Raw genomic sequence first — 21,840 nt, forward strand, 5'->3', positions numbered from 1 at the left:
ATGTGGCAGACATGAAATACTGATTTACTGAATTCTGATATTGATTGATATTGACTCTGATATTGATTAATATCTGATATTGACTAATATTGATTTACAGAAATCTATAATACTGAAAAAATGTTTGAAAGTGTTTCATCCAAATATGAATATGTACATATGATAGAGAATACAGTGCCTATGCAGATTTTGAAAGCAGATTTCTACAAAGTGATGATAATTAATTAAAAATAATGTAGATTGCACAAATGGTTGCACAAATACCCCCCTCTCTCTTTAAAGTGACTGACCTAACTCAACAGCGGTCGAGCCAGATGATGCTAGTTGTTTTACAATTAGTGAGATGGAGATGGCCAGATTGCAGTGTAACATTTATAAAGACATCTGGAAGGTCCAGTCAGTATTTTTAAGCCAGTATTCCTGGCTTCATTTCCACCATTAAGACAAAGGAACACTAAGCAACTCAGAGAAAAGGTTATGGAAAAGCATAAGTGGGGATGGATGTACAAAAATGTTACAGTTTTTCTCAACTGTTTACAGACAAAAACTGGTACTTGAGACAGAATGACCACAACATGTAACTCTTGCACCAACCCCCTGAACCTGCTAAACTACAAGCACAATTCCTGCTTTACACTCAAATTGCAGTTGTAAAACACACTTTTTTCACAACACTACACACAATTCTCTGCATTTGGCCCAATTTTCATGAAGAAAATCTCATCACATGGGTAAACACCTGTCACACAGTTTTACAACTAGCAATCAGAGCTTTAGCATAATGCTTGTGATGTGGATGAGGTGCTGTGGCCAGACTGAAACAGAAGAGAGGATGCAGCATAGTTATTTACTGTATACAGTAAAATCTTCTGTAGTTCATGGCTGTATGTGCCACTATGGTTGGGATGTCCACTGTGTACATTGTTTTTGTGGGGGAAAATAAAATATGTTTGTTACAGTGTATTTGTGTGTTCTGAGTATAAATATTCTCAAATATTTTACAACACACTTATGTATGTACAGTCTGTAGTAAGTGTAACACACATTTTTTTCTTTTTTTTTTCTTTTTGCAATCAAATGTTTGCAGGCGTTGCTACTACCGTTTACCACAGCCAGTGATTTTGTAACTATAGCGTCATCTCTTCTTGGTGCTGATTGGGCGGTACTTTTCTGATCTGATGAAAACATTAGTGAATTATGGTGTTCCAGACTAGTACCTCCCTGAAAGTAGATCTAGGAGGGCGTGGCCAGGCTATGAGAGGATAGCCAAAGTTCTTTTTAGGCAAGTCCCTCCACTCGGCGGCCATATTGTATCACTTCTTGGGCACTTATCCTGCATATTTCGGCAGAAATGCGAGTGCGCAAGGCTTCACGACACCAACCTTGCTCCAGCGGCAAGATCACAACACACGATTGGCACGATGTATTCACGACACACCACATGATTGGCACAATGTATTCACATGTCGACTTTGTTGGAAGGGGGGGGATATGTGTAGACAACTGCCATATTGGCGTTACAAACTAACCCCATGTATTTCTATGGAGAATTTTTTGAGTGCTGTGTCTCCTCATTAGAAAGTCTCTGGGATAGCTTAGATATTAGGGCTGTAACGATACACCAACCTCACGATTCGGTTTGTATCACGATTTTTGACCCACGGTTCGATACGAATCTCAATTTTTTTTCTTTTTTCTTGGGGGTTAGACATTTTATTAAATAAGATTTTTAATAGCCTCCCTTAGAACACCAGAGGATTACAATATAATATATCTATTATTTTATATCCTGATATAAAATTATTTTTCTGAATGACTGATATTTATGACAGCACACTTTATGCAGATTAGCCTGTAGTCTAGGCCTACTATTTTTTATTACAACTCTACCTCTTTAATTCAGCTGTCTGGATGAAGCCTGGAAATATTGTAAACAAAGTAGCATAGTTGGCTAGCTTAGCCTATTATAGTCTACTGATTGGACTGTTCAGTTTCCCCATGTGTGTTTAAGTTTCAAGGTAATAGACCTGCACAGTCCCGCCCACAGCCGATGCCGGATGTAAAAATTCAATGCAATTTCTCCATTGACAATTGCGGATTAAGCCATAAAAACTTAACTGCACGTGGTAGACTTAAAACCAGCTACGGTTGTACTAAGCGATTGTATATGCTCCTATAGACACCAAGAGTTCGTGGGGCACTAACCTTGTTTTGAGAAAAATGCCTTTTATTCGCGATCTCTTGGATAAGTACTTCATTACCCACAATCCTGAACAATCCCACAATCCCACAGTGATGACTGTGATTGGTGGAAAGGCCGTTATGGTCTAGTTTGAAACTTTCTCAGTGGAAAAATATTGACAAAGATGGCGGATTTTTTTACTGCCTATGGCGAAAATCTTAATGTGATTAAAAACTTTCTTGACGAATATTGGTACTTGTATCAACAAGGATTGGGGTTTATACATCACACGAACTTAGTCAGGGCCAATACAAATAGACCACTGTAAATGTTAGTTTAAACACTCAAACTTTTCAGGTAGGCTAGCACTAGCCGACAGACTAACCTTGTTAGGTTGTATTGCATTGTATGTCATTACATAATGCAGCTAACATTAGCCTACATGCTGCAACACAGGTATGAAATATATTATGTTTTAGTGAGTGTCCAAAGGGGTGAAAGCCACGGTAAATCGGGTCACATTATTGACTGTTGTGTGTCCGAGAGTCAGTTTGTGGGTTTTGTAAGGGTCAGCAGCATGAGGGACAAGACCTAGCAAAGTTGTGGTGAGTTAAGCAGGGAGGTTGGTAACGTTAATGCTGCTAGCAGTGCTAGTTAACATTAGCTAGGCTACTGTAGCCTTCATACTGTATGATTCATATCAATCATTAACCTAGGAATACTTTGTGCATTTAATGAACATTTTGTGTAATAATTCACGGCAAATTAATAAACTGAATATGGTGGTCCAAGAGCAGACCATGCACCAGTCCATGCATCAGCCCGACTGAGCAGTGATGACAGCATAGGATGAGTCAGGTAACGTTACGAAGCACTGCCGTTAACCGCTTTCACACACACGATATAAAATACACGATGATAAATATAAAATTCAATATCAAAACACTATTATTTACACGATTACTCCGATTACGAATAGCATAAACTGCTATTAACTGCACATCCCCTATATAAAAAGCACTGTTTGGAGGAAAGGGTTCGCGCGCTGTCGCCGGTTTTGAAATGATTTCGCGCTGATTCGTGCATTGGTTATATATTATTCAGTGAGGCGCGGTGGTTTATGGGATGAGTAGTTCCTTCGCTCGGAAATGAAAATATGTACAGTCTTGTACCTTTGACTTTTTTTGGATTTTCTCTTCGTTTTTTCACTCGAAATGATATGTTGTATGCTTATGAGTTATGCCGTAGCTGGTTAGCCTAAGACATGCTGTAAAACTCTTTAGATACGGATTTTTCCAAATGTCAATGGGACAAATGAATGGGAATCTTACATCCGGCACCAAACCGCGTTTTGGCTGTGGGCGGGACTGTGCAGCTCTATACTTGTTCTCCTTGGGACAGGCCCTTTTGGGAAACATTGGTATTGAGATGATCAGTCAACTTCAATGCAAGAGTTTTAAACAAATATGTGCAGCATGCTAATGATGCTAAGCGGATTTAATAGTAATTTAGCTAGTCATCTTCTATGCGTCCTTGCTTTCACGATTGTGAAATGTTTATTTAAGTCGCGCGTATTTATTGAGCGTGAGAGGGAGGGTGAGTGAGAGGGAGGGAGCGCGAGAGAGAACGGGGCAAGTAGAGGGGGTTTACCTCTATACTGTTTGGTAAAGTTGCACACATAGTCTACAATGAAAGCAAGGAGAAGTATGAAATGATTATTCATTTATTTATTTGTTTTTGGACAACGTAGGCTACCGATAAGTAAAGCGGGAGATGTGGGTTGCTTTTGCGGCCGCTTGAGCTGCAAAGCACTGCGTGAAACACTAGAAAGGGTGTGTCGCGATTCTGCCTTTTCACACTGCGACACAGTATCGTGGATATGAATGTCGCGATTTCGGTTTCGAATCGTATATCGTTACAGCCCTATTAGATATAGAACATATTAGGGACCGTTCGTTATTTATAAACGGGGTCACCGGAGGAAAATAGGGGAGGGTCATGTCTTTTTATTCTTTGTTGAGGGGAGGGTCACCTAACTTTTTTTTGTCTAGGAGGGGGGGTCACCCATCTTTTGTATTAATGAAAACAGCAAAAAATCAAAGTGGCTTGTTTGATTGTTGATTTCTGTCGCCATATAACGGTCTCTTTCGTTCCATAGCTCTGTCAACATTGAACAATGAAAAGAAGGGAGATTTCCCGGGTTTCTCACGCAAAGTAGGCTACGGAAAATGTCAACATCCGTCCCCATTAACGTTGGAAGGGTTGGAGCAACAAAGTAGGCTAGCCTACTTTATTCACGCCTAACAGCCTATATCCATTTGGTCAACTTTATCCAGCCCTAAAAAAAGCTAAATTTAACTTTGGTTTACTTGTAGTTTACCATGTAGCCTCACTTTAAACAGTGTGCATGCTTATAAAGCATACTTGTGCTTCATTCATTCACACATCCAGCTCCTAACGTTTTGACAAGCATTTCTACCAATTGACCTTGTTCCTGCCCATCTCTAGCTTTGCTGTCTCCATCCTTTCTGTTTTTGTTGTTTGCAAAAAAATATATAGTAGGCCCTATTTATTGGTAACTAGCAACAACGTGCAATTTGTTAATCGCTGTCATTCTCTCTCCTGCCAACAAAAATGTGTTACGTTCCAAGTAGCAGTGCGTAATTCTGCTTCATAAAGTTGAACATATACATTGGTCATAAATAGCCAGTTTATGGCCTACAATGTAGAGTTGGTAAGTTATGGTAGGTCAACTTGGAGTGAATATACAGGGGTATTTCTTTGGCTCTTAGCCTGGCAGGTGCGCACGTAGACATAGCCTATACGGCCGAACACTGCAAGCGCCAACGAATCGTGCTCTCACAACAACCACGTCGTTAACTTAAATAGGCCTGTTAACATCACTCTGAGTTCGCATTCAAGCAAGCAAAACGATGATTTGAATACATCTGTTTCACTGGAAGGGCAAAGGGTAACAACAGGACAACACAGAGACAGGCCAGAATGCAGGACTAATTATGAGAGTATTATGGGATATCAGGGGAAGTCATTATGGGATATTATGGGAAGTCATTTGAGAAGGAAGGAGTGTAGCAAGCTCCCAAATTGACGCTCGTCTGAGAAATTGAGTTTTGGATAATGTTCAGCTTCGGCAGCTTTACAATGACTGAGGAAGCCTAGAGACGAGTCCATAGCAACAAGTTCATGTGTTGAATTTGTTATTACCCAGTGTGCTTTGTTGAATGGTCTCAATGTTTTAATTCATGTGAATACTTACTAGAGGAGTAACTTATTTCAAGTAGGCTAATGCGGTTGCAGGAAGTGTGCATTTAGTTTCCATGCTTATTGAGTTTCCACAACAATGTTAGTGAGTAAATCTACTGAAATGGCCACCATCTTGGTGAAGTGTGATGTGTAAGATCAGAAAGCAGAGGGTGAATTACGAACGATAGCGTGCGTGTTTTCATTGCGCTTTGTAGCGGGTGGAAGGTATCGACAATTAGCCGGGGAGGGTCATGTCTTTTTTGAAAAGACTGATGGAGGGTCGTTGAAAATTTTCTTGCAGGCACGGGAGGGTCATGCAACTTTTTTTATAAGCACTCAAAATCCCTCCGGTGACCCCGTTTATAAATAACGAACGGTCCCTTAGGACCAGTTTGAATATAGAAACAGTCTTTGGCGTAGGCCCCCATCACTGATGAATCTAAAGGCGAGCAGATGTCTATTCCTGCCATCGGACAAATGCAGGGGCAAGGAGCCTACCCCCAGATGTCGAGACGGACCAACTAATGGCAGTGGCTGAAAGGGGAGATGACGATGTCAGCATACAGCAGGGGTCAAGACAGAGACCACTGGCAATGATGGCTGGAGGGGGGTAGGAGAAGATGTCAAAGTCGAAGATTGTCAAAGATGTCAAAGATTGTGGAGTACAATTGTATTCTTTGCATAAAAAAAAAACTGTCACAATTTCTTTTAAGAGGAACTCCGGCAATTTTTAACACAAAACCCTGTTGTTTAAGGTCACCAAGTATTGTCGGTAGGATTTAAAAAAAAAAAAAAGAAAAATCGGTGCAACATAGCTTGAGTTATCCTAGTGGCTAGTGTAGGTAGGTGGCTACAAATCTATGCTATGAGACAGAATGTAGACTGTGTTTGTGCCTCTTAAAAGACTCAAAATGTCATTAAAAGGACTGTTCAACACAGAGGATCCTTACCAGACACCACTATGTGTAGCGCCATTTTTTTCCCTCGGTGACCTTGAACAACAGGGATCTATGTTAAAAACGGCCAGAGCTCCCCTTTATCCTTAATCCTCGGAGATGCCCTATAAAGAATTAGCCTGGCTAGCGCCACCACTTCTCAATGAGACGTGGTCTGGGAACCAAACGTTAATTTTCTCGTATTTGAAAAAAATGCCCAGATCCGTTTATTGGGTGTCACGGATGTCTATCAAATGCGTCTGTGCATAGCTCATCATCGTCTTGCTTTCCCCCTTGTTCTGTGATTGTTCTCCTATCTCAGGCGAAAATTTGCTCCATGGTCTCCAGGCTGCCTTAGCAGCGTGAATCAAATCGCGCGCAAGGCAGCATGGGAACACCCAGGCTAATAAAGAATCCTCCTATTTAAAACGAGATGGGTTATTTGTATTCACTCAATTATTTTAAGAGAGGATTTGCATCCTTTGCAGAGTGAAATGTCATTGTGTAATTGTGACTGCATTTTATGTGTATGTGTGTGTGTTTAATTTTTGCAGTGATCCTCGTATAATTTAAAATATTTGATACCATTACAGGCTAGATAGCTGGAAGATGAGCTCTTGTCAGTTGACCGCTGGGACACTAGGTCTCCTCAAGAGAGGCCAATCCTTGAGGCAATAGGGCTCAAAACAAGAGGGCTTTAAAATCGCTAGCACTAACCAAATTTATAGGATATGGAGTGGTACTTCAATCTAGCATACCAGATATTCTGACAACATTGTTGTAATTGCTCTAATGTCATCACTTTGTTTAGTTTCATCTAAGACACAGAGTAAGTATTGTAAGTACTTTTAGTGTCAAACCAAACTGATTTTATTGTTGATTTCCATCAACAATGACATGTCATTTCCTCAATCAGAAGCTTTACAATAATGCAATGGAATACTGAAATGCCAAAATAGGCCATTTTTAACCTAATTGCAATCTTTCGTTTAACCACATTAGTTTCTTGATTCATGAAACTTGACATCTTACATTTTATATATTTTAAAGATTTCTTTAATTATATGAAATGATTATATATATTTTGTAAAGCCAACCAATCTATAAACATATTTCTTACAGCATTGAAACAGAGGGAGCCTACTCTATGAAGATGGACAATGTTTCAAATGTATCGTCTGTGTTGACACTTCAAGGCTTCGATGTACCACAGGAAACGTCTTTCCTGGCTTTTCTTTTGGCCACACTAGGATATATGGTTATTGTGTTCTGCAACATTCTTCTGCTCATTACCATCATTCTTGACAAGAATCTTCACCATCCAATGTACATTCTTCTGATAAACATGCCAATCAACGATCTCATTGGCTCATCAGCCTTATTTCCACAGATCATGAGGGAGTTTTTGTCTAACTCCAAATCTATAGAGTTCCCTGCTTGTGTCACTCAAGCCTTTTTTGTTCACATATATGCCACCGGGATAGTGTTTATTTTAGCAGCCATGGCCTATGACAGATATATTGCCATATGCAAACCACTGCACTATGCCACAATAATGACCAATGCCCACCTAATGACGATCATTGCACTAATTTGGGGTTCGAGTTTAATTTTGATGGGAGTGCTTTTCATCCTGCTTCTGAGGCTACCTCGCTGTAGAAATAATGTAACTCACACTTACTGTGACAATCCATCATTGCTTAGGCTGATGTGCGCAGACACAACCATTAATAACGTCTATGGTCTCCTGACTGTGATTTGCACACAGCCAATAACTGTGGGTCTCATTCTGTACACTTACCTGCAGATTCTGATCGCTTGTTTCAGAAGCAAAAGCACAGACACAAGAAGCAAAGCCATGCAAACATGTGCAACACATCTTGTTGTTTTTCTCCTCTTTGAGTGTTTAGGGCTTTTTACTATAATTTCTTATAGGACAAAAAACCTGTCTCCTGGTCTTACAAAGTTTATTGGTGTTTCAACTTTAATATTTCCTCCTACACTGAATCCAATTATTTATGGAATCAATACAAAGGAAATCAGGAAAAGAGCCATCATGCTTTTAAAAAAAAAAGTATTCCCAATGTGAATGTGGTCCCAATGTCAATGCATGTAAGACTGTTGTTTTTAACACTGATTTACTGAATTCTGATACTGATTGATGTCGACTCTGATATGAGTATCTGTACATATGATAGAGTTTACAGTGCCTATAAAAGTATTCACCTTCTTGGATATGTTCTGCTTTTACTGCCTTTATTAATGGAATTAAGGTATTTAAAAGAAAGAAATGTTAGTTAATGAAAAATACATAATGTAGAATAAGTGGGGCACCCCCCCCCCCCCCCCCCTCCTTAAAGTGACTGATCTAACTCAACAGTGGTCCAGCCAAATTAGTGAAATGGAGATCGAACAAAGTTATTGCAAGCTACAGTATATAATAGGGTTGCCAGTTATCTGTTGCCCTGTGTCTCACCTGGGGCCTGTACTACGAAGGGAGCTTAACCAACCCAGATGTAACCCAAGGTTACTTTGTTAAACCGGGGTTGACAAAACCTGGTTATCTTTAGTGGTGTTAATCGGTACTACGACGCTGATTATGAAGTTGATTTGTTGAGCCGGGGTTAACCTCATTGGAGTTTGTGCGCGTTCACATAAAAGGGGCGGGTTGCAGCGCAAATCACCACTTTCAGTGATGACGCGTTCACCTTATTTTACGGATGAGGAATGCCAATTATTATGACAAATACGTCAGCAAGGCTGTTGGCAACGTATTGCAGATCCTAAATGCCTAAAAGTAAAGTTTTATTTCCACATGCTCTTCAAATACGGAGGAGTAATAGCTTGCGGAATGTATTTAATGAGTTGAAATAATTAAATTACTTATTTTGAGTTCATAGAAATGCCTACAGATGCAACACAATTTAGAAGTGGGCATATAGATTACAGTAATAAGGATAATTGAATGTTTAAGTAGCCCCATTGACTGATTTAGTGTATGCCTAATCCTGTGAACATTTCAGATGCAACCCCATTGCCAAACGCACATGGCAGCAGGTGAAAATGAAACACAAACACATTATTCAGAATAGTGGTTTATATAGTCATAGCTTGCATTAATATTTCTTAATTATGAAAACATGTAGGCCTATGCTTATAGCCTTCACTTGGCCTCTGTTTTACAGCTAACAAGAAAAAGGTGTCTTTGAACACTACTGTAAGGCACCAGAGTGTTTTACAGTAGCAGAGGAGTTGGCCATCGCAAATAATAGTGGAAGGCCGATTATGGAGGGGGTTGAGGGAGGCATTCGGTCGGATTCTGGTGCTGTGGAAATGTGTAGCCTTTATGTGCAGGGTACAGTAATATGACATTCAATTCAACAAGTTTGTTAAAATTGTGATTTTTATTTATTAGGCCTACTGTAGGCTATGTCCGATTTATTTTAGGCTATTCTTGCTCAGATGTTCAGCATACTGTAGGCCTATGTCCGATTTATTTTAGGACATACAGTATTCTTGCATCACCGATTGAATACATGAATGTCCACGTACGGGCATTGCTATGAGACGTCTTCCTAGATCATCTGACAAAGATAACGAATTCCCTCGGCTGACAATCTATATCTTCATAGAGAATATCGTCCGGGTAGGCTATACTGTATATATTTTCTGGCGGTCTCTAAAACCCCTCGCCCTGCGAAGAGAGTCCCTCACGATTTGCGCTCCAATGTCGTATGGATCATCCAGGTACGCCGACATGTCTCGGGAGAAATTGTTAGTGGAGGGGTGGTACTTATAAAGGGTGTGGTTAACGGAAACCTCGGGTTAACCAAGAACATAACCTGGTCGGGGCAGGTTTGAGATGCAGCGTAAATTGCCATGGCAGCATACCTCGGTTAAAACCTATCCACCTTTCATAGTACGGGTTAATCGGGAAGTTACGCCACACGTGATCAAGTTACTCTTGAAGTTACCCAGATAAGCCAGAAACCCCACTTCGTAGTACAGGCCCCTGGTTGCCCATTGTATGTCAACATTGTAAACCAAAACGAGGCTATGGTTTACTATCTCATAGTTGTTCTTGCCCACTACTTTCGAATGCATTACACAACAATCATTTGGTTTGTGTACCCCTATAGGATATGCGCAGACTAGGCATATTTTTCGCAGCTGCTGGCATCTGTTTTACATTAATCCTATGGAGTAGACCGGGTTTTCAAAAAAGTTTCTTTTAAAAACGCGATCACAGGCATCTTTTTCTGCAGCTCACAACTGTTTTTAAAGTTGACGTTTTTTGACAGCTGACCAATCACAAGCGGATACTCTGCATATCACAAAAAGGTAGCCTGGTCCTTACCGCCTGTGACTACGTTTCTCTTCGTCATACAGTCTGGAACAAAGTAATAATAATCTGTCTCCGTAATGGGCGGATACTTATTTTGAGGTTTAAAATCATTGGAGTTCCCTTAACCGATCAGCAACGTTTGGTAATGACGTATGCTGTGCGCCGGAGTTCAGGCTTTTACGCTTACCACTTCCACTTCAGGCTCTTCTGCTCTCAGTACTAGCAGAGCCCGTTTACGGAGAGCCGGATCACTCCCTATTAACTCATTAGTACCTGCAATCTGCTGCAGTTCCGCTAGGGGCGATCACGAATAAGTGCAAAAACAATGGGGGTCTATGGAGCTAGACGGCTAAATGTGTCTCTTTCACCTGGTTGTCGTTGACAAATCGAAGACTGGATTGTGGTTTCTGCAAGATCAATATGGATTATAGGTCAAAAGTTGAATGAACGAGTACTTACGTCCTTTCGATTTCTTACAGGTTGGGTCGTTGTTGTCCACAACTCACTAGCTTGCTGCTAATGAATGACGTCATTGACACATTTGAAAGGCTTTTTAGAACAAATAAGTGACTCAAAAAATATAATACTCAGCGGTGTATATTTTCTCTGCCCCCTCTTTCGCATGCAACATTCCAATTTCTGGCCAAAAAATTATATCCCGAGAAAAGTGGATTTGAGGGGTACAGCTCCATAGACCTCCATTCATTCTGCACTTATTCGTGAGCGCCCTCATGTGGAACCAGAACAGGAACTGCAACCAGTTCAGAAACCGGAAGTTTCCCGAGAGTGGCGGTTCTCCCCTTATTAGACATTCTCTGGTACTAGTAAACAGATCGCTGACTAGTATGCAGGCTACCTGACCGCTAGGGCAGTCTCTTCGTAGTGGATATATCTCTAACTTGCGCCAGCCACAGACCGAGAGTTATATACCAAAAGCGTCACGTCACCGAGATTATATCAGCTCTTGTCACACGCCAGTTTTCCCTCTTATCTCTTCTGGCCGCTTATCAGACGATTGTTGTTCTACGCAGCCCGGTGACTTCGTCGGAGCTTACTTTGTTCTCCACGGGCTGTTCAGACTACACTCTCGGATAAGTTGGATTGTACTGACGACCTACGTGTTATTTAACCTGGAGCTTGCCTCAGCATAAAACAACGCAGCCTACCTTGAGCCACGCTCGGTGACTGGCTAACATTACTGTCCACAAGCACGGTAGCCTCGCCTGGAGCCCAGCTCGGCCACAGGCTAGCCTCTGTCAAACACAAACACGGAGCGGTTTACCTTGAGCCCAGTTCGATAACCGCTAGTCCCAGTCAAGCACAATCACAGCAGCCTTGTCTTGAGCTCCGCTCGGTAACCGGCTAGCTCACGTCAAGACACACCGCCTCGCCTTGAACCCATAGACTGTAAAAAATATGGACAAAGCGTCTGTGACGTCACCCATAGATTTTCTGAAGAACGGTTATGAAGCCGTTTATGGGGGGTATGGGCGGTGCCATCTTGGAAAACCTTGGGAAATCCTAACCCCGCCTACCTCCTAGCCAATCCATATATGGGTAAAAGGGCGGGGCTTTGTATGAGACTGAGCAAGCCGGTGAACCCGCCTCCTCGTCAGTCGAGCAGCCTCAGCTAATAGGGGAGTTCGACTTGCGGCAGATCTGTGCAGATCTGACTTGATGTGATGCATGCTGGGTTGAACACAATGCATACTGGGATGGACACAATGCATTCTGGTTAGAAATTCTGTCCGACTTCTGTCAGCCGGGGAGGGACTTACCACCGTGACACCATGTCACATGGCCTTAAAATATCGCGGGAGTCTTAGCCTGCAGACAGATCTTGCAGTTGCCTTCCACGAGCTGCACGAGCTGAAACACACCCTCATGACGTCAGTTCAAAGACGTGATAGGGCCATTTGGGAGGAATGTCCTCATGACGATTATGACTGGAGGCTCATGCTGCTTCCTTATGTTGGAATATGCGAAAATAAACATAAATCGAAGGGATACCTTCTTATACGTGATTTCTGCAACAATGGTAGGCTAGCCTACTGAAAACGTTTGGATATTCTGTTATTTTCTGCTGTTGGCTAAATAGATAGACACACATATAGGGGAAACACTTGATATTGAATGTATGTGCTACAATGCATGCCTGTTAACTGTATGACAACAGTGGTTTATTTAAACTACATCATAAGAATTTATTTCGTCAGTCATCATGCTCATTTTAATGAGTAAGAATGAAAGTTCTGCTGTTTTTATTGCAAACAACATTCCGCGATATCTCCCGCGATGTCTCCCGCGAGTCACGTCAGGCAGACTGTAGCCTTTCTGTCCGGGATGAGCTGCCCTCTGTTGTAGCTCCTCCCGGCTAGGCTCTGAAGATCACGTTTACGTAGTAAGCCAGACGAAAGTCAGACTCAGTCAAGACCAGAGGCGATTGCTCTAAGACTACAGGGGAAGCTCAGCCTCCTCTAAAATATCACGGAAAATCGCATCAAATAACACTATTACATTAGCTTCTAGCCTACTATTCCAACTAGAACATGCTGAAAACATGTTAATCTTCATGGTTAGTTTGTTCAGCAATAAGGTTTTGCCGGTCATTTATCGTGATTTCGCACCCGTAATACATTGCTGTGACGCGATCCATAAAAAAAACCATGCAAAAAAACCATAGACGCTCGGCTTCATTGGACTTTCAATGGCACTACAGAGTGGGCTGATCTCAGTGCAGAAAAGCTACACGTTTATTGGACAAACGCCACAAAATCGTCATTTCCAGGGAAGCCCGGCGTCTCTGCGAGAGAATGGGACAGTGGGATGGCCCGGATGCCGAGCTTCTGTATGATGATTGGAGGAACCGTCATAGAGGCTGGACTCTTTTTGATTGACAGCATATGTCGCGATCTGACAGGAAGTGGTTCAAGTTCAAGGCAGGGATGCGTTAACGTTAGTGTTAGCAGCATAGACTGTATATATAGAACTGGACAGTGTGGTTGCATTCAGCAGTGTTCTATGGAATTGAAGCCGCCGAGGCGACGCCATCTTGGAAAATGTGCAACCAATTTGAAGTGCGGCTGCGCAGCAGAAGTTGAAGCATGCGCAGTGAAGGTCAGGCGGTCAGGCACGCCCACTCAGTTGCCACTCAGCGAGTTAAACACGCCCCTTGTCAAGTGAAACCCGCCCCCTTCTCCTTTCGACAACGCAGGTCGACTCGGCGCCGAAGGCTAGCTGGCTGGATGAATTTTGTGGCTGTGAGTTAGCTAAACAGTACAAACAACAATCGGTTTGTTCTTGTCTGGTAAGTGTTGCGTATCAACTGAAAAGTTTTTTTTTGTCTATTGTTCTTAAATACGTCTAAGAGAACTTATTATGTTGATTATAGACTGTGATAGCCTGGCGGGGCCATCCTATATCATTGAGATGTATACATGTATGATGTATGTACAGGCTGAGTAAATTAATTTGCCGCCGCTAGGGTGCGTCTAGATTTCTAGGCTAAGACTGTGACAATTTAGTATGGTGAATACTAATGAGCTAACAACAGAAATACGGACAGCGAATTACATGCTAACGTTAGCAGCTACATTAACGTTACCGTCAACGGGAGGCTAAGTTAGTCGTTGATGTGAAGATTAGGACACAGCTCCCGTAACAGTCGATGCATGATATACTTGGTTTTATTAGTTGTTGCTGTTTTCAAATATCTCAATCTTAATGTATGCCATCTCAACATGGAGTAACCATTGACTGTACATGGGGATTAATAACACTAGACAGTCAGTACAGTTTAAGATGTGATAAAGCAACGGTATGATGTCATAAAGCAACGCAAGTTAACGTAATGTGAAGCATGAACCTCATCAACCCGTCATGTTAATGTAACTACTAGCCAGTTTGCCAGCGTTGCATTTTTTCTAACGTTAACGACAGACACCTCTGTTAGAGCTACTTCTGTGATGGTAGGTCGGTAGCATAGACTGTAAAAAATAGATCGGTAGGTCGGTAGTTGTAGACCGCATAAGTGAATGATCGATAAATGAAACGCCTGCATTAAACACTACGCCAAGAACCAGTAACTTCCCAGGGATATCGGTGAACATTTGAGAAAGACCAGTTTGTCATCGAAGTTAACGTCCATGATCAGTCATACTGATAACGTTATTTTTCAAGCTGAAGCAAGTTAATAACATTCCCACCGCATATTTAAATGTGTAGTTAACATTAGGTAGGCTGTGAAGTTTATTGCACACATATATTCAATTAATTGGTATTACTAGTGATGTTGAGTGCCTGATTAGATGCTTTGTAATGTTGTAAAATTGTCTGACTAACTTTATTGTAACTTTCCTTTTTGCAGATAAGATGGCTGAATGTACTGGAGGTGGCGGCAAGGTGGTCTCCATGGTCTACATTAGTCTGCAAGCAAGGGAATGCCTACGTGAAGTGGTTTGGCTGGGGTCGTCTGAGGTGGCATGTCCTCCCCCTTTCTCCAAGTCCCCTGACATCCATCTCCCTGACATCATCACCCACCGTCACTGGATCAACCTGAAGCCCCTTATACATGGGACATGGCACAGCACCACTACGTTCTGAAAACACATGACTTTCAATAACTTGCGTGGCACCAAGAAAGGTCTGCCGCTGCTCTGAACCTTCTGTTAATGTGACATCATTCATACTTGAGGCTGTACACATCCCTTTGTTTCTATTTTCTTTATTGATGTCACCCAAACTTCAACTTTCTGTATGCCCCTGAACTCACACAAATTGTAAATTGCAATGCGCCATTTAACCAGTGGTGTAGTCTAGTTAGTTAGTTGTAGTGGTGGGTATACTGTGAGCAACCCCAAATGTTATTATGACCGCCGCTAGCGAAGCTAGCGAAGCGGTCATATAGGGATTGTCAAAGTTTTTTTTTCTTTTTTTTTTTTCTTCCCGTCATCTACTTCCTGAAATTTTGGTCAACGATACCCGGGGCACCGAAACACCGGGGCACATGAAATTTGGTGGGTATGTAGCCCCACTAGACTTTTACGGAAAAATTCCGTTTGGTCCCCGGGGGCTACTCCCCCTCCGCGCTGGGCCCCCCGAAACCCAAAAAATGCAGTTTTTCCTTAATAACTACCTGAACCGTGGCACCGAGGATGAAGAAATTTTTATGGTATGTTGGTCTCAAGGGCCCACATCAACCTAGCCCATAATCACTCATTTGTGATTTGCACCCCCCCGGTAAAAAATGAAAATGCAATATCATTCTGCTTTAATCGCCCCTCTCTTCAGTAAAGATGTTCAGAACTGCACCAAATTTTATGTGTATGATTAACCTGACATTCTCTGGGGGTATGCCAAGTTTCGTAGAATTTCATCCATGGGGGGGGGGGGGGGGGGGTCTAAAAAAATGTAAGTTATGTGTACATTTAGTGACTGTACACTCATTGGCCTGTAGATGGTGGTGCACACATATACAGGCACGCACATACTATCGGTATCTGCAATTAGAACGGCCGATACATAATTACAAATTCAGTAGGATTAAAGTCAAGTCAAGTCAAGTCAGATTTATTTTTAAAGCGTATTTAACATGCACAAACAAGACACATAACAACAAGACAAAAGATGCCGGATGGAGCGGCGTAGTCGCCAGCGTACCCATGACATCAAGACATGACAAATACATTTAAAAAATAACAAATACAAAAAATGTCGGACGGAGCGGCGTAGTCGCCAGCGTACCCGTGACACCAAGACATACAAGACAGACAACAAAACAAATAAACAAATAAAAAAGAAAATATATTATAAGGGGAAAAGTGATGTTAAAATTAGTCCAATTTCCAAACCAGCTGAAAATGTCCAAGGGCAATGATTATCCGTGAAAACTGCGCACAGAGCTGTGTCTTCACAACCGATGCAATGCCAACAAAGTTCTTTAGCAACTGACCAACCCGGTGAATTCACTGGCAGTCTGGAGATAACGTTAACGTTAGAAGCTAGGCCTGCTAGACTGCAGTCTGGAGATAATGGAAGCACAGTCCAAAGTACTGAGCGATCGTGTAGATCCGCAATTCGGTGGACTTAACAGCGACCGTTTGTTGCTCCGTGAGATTGCAGCTCTTCACCGTTAACGTTAGTCTGCAGTTGGCAAGGCAGCTCGCAGGTCAGCAACAGCTCGGCGGCCACGGTAGATCTTTCGCAGAGTAGCTAGCCTAGGTCCAGCTGTCCCGAGAGATCCCCTCGACCAGACAGTGAAGTGCACTGTTCACGGATGGATGGAAGGATGTCAGAGGCCCAGTTAGTCTGCAGTTGGCATGGCAGCTCGCAGGTCAGCAACAGCTCGTCGGCCACGGCAGATCTTTCGCAGAGTAGCCTAGGTCCAGCTGTCCCGAGAGATCCCCTCGACCAGACAGTGAAGTGCTGCACCGCTCACGGATAGATGGAAGGATGTCCGATGCCCAGCTAGGGCAAAAGCTAGCCATAGCAAGCTCCCAATGGACATATTTCAACGACATCAGCTGACTTAGAAGTAAAAAGGAATAACACAAAAACTATCAAAAATAGCGTAAATAAATAGAGAAAACATTTAACTAGACAAACCAATACAAAAAATAAACATGACATTACATAAAATTACGAACATTACATAAAAACAAATAAAAACATGATGCCAGACGGAGCGGCGTGTCTCGCCAGCGTCCCCGTAACCTAGCAACTACTAAAGGAAAACCAAATATTCATCATCATCATCATGGCTGCATTTCCAGTATTGGCGATACGTAGTCGTTTGTCCACCAGATGGCGCATCGTTGCAGTGAGACGTAATTTTGTTGGAAGTTAATCTAAAGTGGGTTGGAAAAACAATCGACGCTTCCTACAAGGACTGTAATTTACCGCAGAGAACGTCTAATAAGGATAGGACGATTTTCACATGAAATGTAATTCCCATTTCTTCTTGAAGCCGAAATAAATCTGAGAATAATAATGTTACCGTTAGCATTGGTTGAGTGATGGAGGCCAATTTGATTGCATTTGTAGAAAACTATGCGGTTATACCAAGCAAATTGATAGCAGCACTAATAGTATCTTTCATCTCATTTGCTTTTGACCATAACCTAGGCTACTAACAGGAGCTAAGTGAGTTAGCCACAACACATTCGCTACGTGATGGTTTTTTAATGGAAAATATATAGGCTACCTGAAACCTGTCTATGATGCATCCTAAACACCGGGCTGGGACATTTCTGCTCAAAGTCTCAAAAAGCATCTGAGTCAACGTTCATTCCCAAACATACTTCAATCCTCTATTTTCAAAGGTGATTCAAGTAAGGAAGAGCATGGCCCAAAGTAAAGTAACTAGGACTGAAACTACATAAATTCGTCAAAGTGAATAATTTGTGTCAACTTGCCGCAATGTAGATTTAGGGCCCGTCCCAATACCTCCCCTACCCCTATATTTTTGCCCTAACCCTCGTTTGCACGTGTGGTGTCCGATTACTTTAGGGAGCAAGGGGAAGTGCTATTTTCCCCTTAAAATCAACCCTCAAAATACAGCCAGGACCGATGCAGGCTTAAAACGAAGTGGGAGATGAGATTACCCAGGATACAGTGCAAGCTCAGCAAGCCGGCCAAATTTTTCATATATTTTCGCAAATAAGCATATTAAAATTTCAAAATATGTTGGAATATGTTAGTTTGATGCACATCTGATGGACTGTTGAGTTTTGAACACTAATGTTAGAAAATATCTCACGAAGCTATCTGACGATGTTCATGATATCTGCTGAGTGCTTTGAGAGAGTCTGCCCATCAAATAACATTATATATCTGATCTGGGTAGTTTCGTCAATATTTAAGGTGTGTGTTCTAGCGTTTGCATGAACACGAATATCTTTGTTGATTAACCAGACGTAGATAAACCAGCACAGCCCACACAACAATGACCGCTGGAACGGGCATGTTCCTGAATGAAAATAGTAGCAGGCTACTACCGGTAGACACGTCGGCGCTGCTCGTGACGTAGGTGAGCATGTTCGCTACGCTAATTTGCATATAGTGGTGTCCCAATTCATAGGGAAAGATCTTCACCTCCACTTCCCTTGTCGAGGGGGCTTGTTGAGGGCAATCAAAACCAAGTGGAAGTTTTAAGGGGGGAGAAATGGGACGGGCCCTTATTAACACACCTGTGATGATCTACATCTCCATTTAAACCAAATGTTTTAGAGCGCACGTTGAGAGATGTATCCAGGGCGGGGCTGACCTACACATATTTGTTGCACGTGTTACAAAAATCCTTCTTTGCGATGGATGATTTAGTACCAACGTTACACCGGTCCGATACAGTTTTGCCTATGGCTACTGTGAGGGACCGGCGCGTCACCCCAAGTATGGGGATGTGTAGGCTCACTGGCTTTAGATGGTGGAGGTGGAAAACACGGAAACCAGAGCTCAACGTTGTATCCAAAACAATATCAAATTTGATTTATACTTAACTCAGAATTTCAAGAAAGAAAAATAATAAAAAATAAATCAAAATAGCACAATGCTTTTAGCTCCAAACAGTAGCACAGCAAACAAAATACTTTGCACCTAGCCTCACAGCAAGCTAGTACTCACCCTCTCTTCCCTAATGCAGAATGAGGCCCTCTTAAATAGGCCAAAGTATTAGGCTAAATTGGCCCCTTCAGGACTAATTGGACCATACCAACTATCAGGGTATTATTTTTAGGCTAAGACCATAAATAATCTATTAACTAAATACAAAATAAACATTACATGAAAACAAACTATTCTTATTATATCAACTGTGTTATACCACATTTACACCACCTATTTACAACACATATATACATACAAAACATTACTACAAACCAAACCACCCCTGTGTACAATGCTTTGCCCCCTCTGCCCTGGGACGGGGAGAAATAGAGTGTCCCAGTGACTTCCGTTTTACTTCCGCTACAAGGGACCTGTCTTTCAAAAAAATATGAACGGGAGTTAATGGAGAGATAACAATTCTTTTTTGGTTCAGTTTGAATTGTGCCACAAATTTCACATTTGATGTGTGTGAATTTAAAAAATAATTTTTCAAGTCAAGAAAGTACTGTTGTTCGATAGACTTCAAAAGTTATGTTGGTTTTGTGCGAATCCGCTCAGTGGACTACATCTCTCGTCTCGACGATGTACGTCACCAACGTAATGAAACGATAAGATTAGCATGCTAGCTGTTATGCTAGTTAACGGTTGCATCTTGCTGCCTGCTATGTCACTTAACCAGTGTTGGGCAAGTTACTTCAAAATCATAATGTATTATGTATTACTTATTACTGTCTTTTAAAAGTAATTTGTTACATTATAATATTACTGTCTCTGAATTGTAAGGCATTACACTACTATTGCATTACTTTTAAGTTACTTTCACCAAAATATCTAGAAATATGGATTTGCCATTCTAAATGCAGTTTATTACGCTCAATGCAGCTTGCTCTTCCAATGGAGGGAGATGTGGTTTAGCATAATGAGTGAGCTAGGCTTAAGGCTAACAACAGTAGAATGCAATAGGCGCAGTGCTCAGGATGCAATACAAGGAACAATCATAGTCAGAATTTTGTTAAAAACCGACAAAAGGTCAAAGTCTGCTAAATTGTGATAGAAATACTGTAACTTTAAGGCCTAGGCCTACTCATTAAAATCAAAGCTTAAAGGAACCGTATGTAAGATTGTGGCCAAAACTGGTACTACAATCACTTTCTGTATATACACTTTCTGTATATACACTTACTGTAGAGCGGTGTATCCCCTTCCCCTCCCCTCTGACTGGCAGAGTTGGCAACCGGATGACGAAACACTACTGACTTTGTGATTAGAAGATAGGTGGAGGGTGGCGCATTAGGCCAAAACACAACATGACAACATCAACATTAGTTGAGGGCTGCAACTTCACTTTTTAAATGACAATATCCTGGCCAGACTACTGTTGTCAGTGATATAAGTATTTGAAATGAACATATCTTAATGTCTAGTGACATATCAGGGCAATTTTATGATTAATTGAAATACATGTTTTACATACGGTTCCTTTAATAAAGACATGTCAAGATGGTGGCCTGCTGGCCATTTCGGTGCCCTAAGTGAGTGGCTTTGAGTGAGTGACATTTAAATGATAACTCAAACACTCAAACACCTGTGTGTATTTAAACATTAATTTCTGAAGAAATTATGTTTTACCTATAAATGGTGCACTGTCACTTTAAGAGCATTGATCTTTACGTTGTCATAATGCCCTTTTGCCAGCTCTTGTTTACAAGCCTTATTTGTTTGAGTTACATTGATAGCACAATATTAACAATAATATGCACAATGTTAAGTTGTTTGAAGCAACCTTCATTGCTTTGGAAATGGAAGTATGCAATGACATGTTGCTTCACATTTCGTTTTGCGAATACAAGTGAATTATGAGCCTGGTATCCACCTAGCTATCTGAATGGAATGCGTTTCAGTCGACTCAGCATATCATGTGCTTCATGTAGCCTAAATGCTTGGAAAACGAATGATTTAAGACCCACCAATTCTAGTACTACGTGGTGATTGAGAGAACCCAAAAGGTATCAAACTTGCATGTAACATCGTGTTAGTGCATTTTGACATTGTAAACGTTATTGATGAAGAGTGAAACGCAGTTTGCAATAAAGCTACTATTAATTGGTTACATTTGGGTGCCCCCTCTGTCCTTTGGTGCCCAACGCAAAGTGCGTGATGCGCGTGGTGGGAGCGGTGGCACTGCCAGGCTACACAATCTTTTTCTGCATTTCTATCCCGTTATTCTCTTCAATTCAAGTTCACAGCACAAAGCTGACATGCACAACAGCATAGTTTGTGTTTTATCAAGAATCAAAAAGATTAGCGTGGCACTACTTTAGATGTTTCATTAATTTACTTGTGCTATTTCGCGAGGCATAGAGAGATCTTTCGGTTTCGCACACAAAGTGCACTAACTATTATGTTCTTCATAGCCTTGTCTCTGACAAGCTGAAAATAATGAGCGTAAGCTTATGTCCATCCCGCAAATAGAGTCCGCCTGCGAGTCTGCTGCAGCAGTCATATTCAACCAG

General features: G+C 41.6%; 1 protein-coding gene across 1 annotated transcript; it reads left to right on the top strand.

Annotated features, from left to right (window-relative positions):
• The first annotated feature begins 7,534 nt into the window (after positions 1-7,534).
• On the top strand, positions 7,535-8,470 carry LOC143121350 (olfactory receptor 52B2-like). Its single transcript, XM_076281708.1, has one exon. The coding sequence runs from the start codon at positions 7,535-7,537 to the stop codon at positions 8,468-8,470; it is 936 nt and encodes a 311-aa protein (XP_076137823.1).
• Positions 8,471-21,840: the final 13,370 nt, after the last annotated feature.

The sequence above is a fragment of the Alosa pseudoharengus genome, unplaced genomic scaffold, assembly GCF_046254945.1.
Source record: "Alosa pseudoharengus isolate Yale_2024_CS ecotype anadromous, Long Island Sound unplaced genomic scaffold, YU_APseudo_1.1 YU_APseudo_1.1_scf_13, whole genome shotgun sequence".
Lineage (NCBI taxonomy): Eukaryota > Metazoa > Chordata > Actinopteri > Clupeiformes > Clupeidae > Alosa > Alosa pseudoharengus.

Excerpts from the sequence above, each read along its gene's own strand:
- LOC143121350 (XM_076281708.1), top strand. The coding sequence starts at position 7,535 with ATGGACAATGTTTCAAATGTATCGTCTGTGTTGACACTTCAAGGCTTC.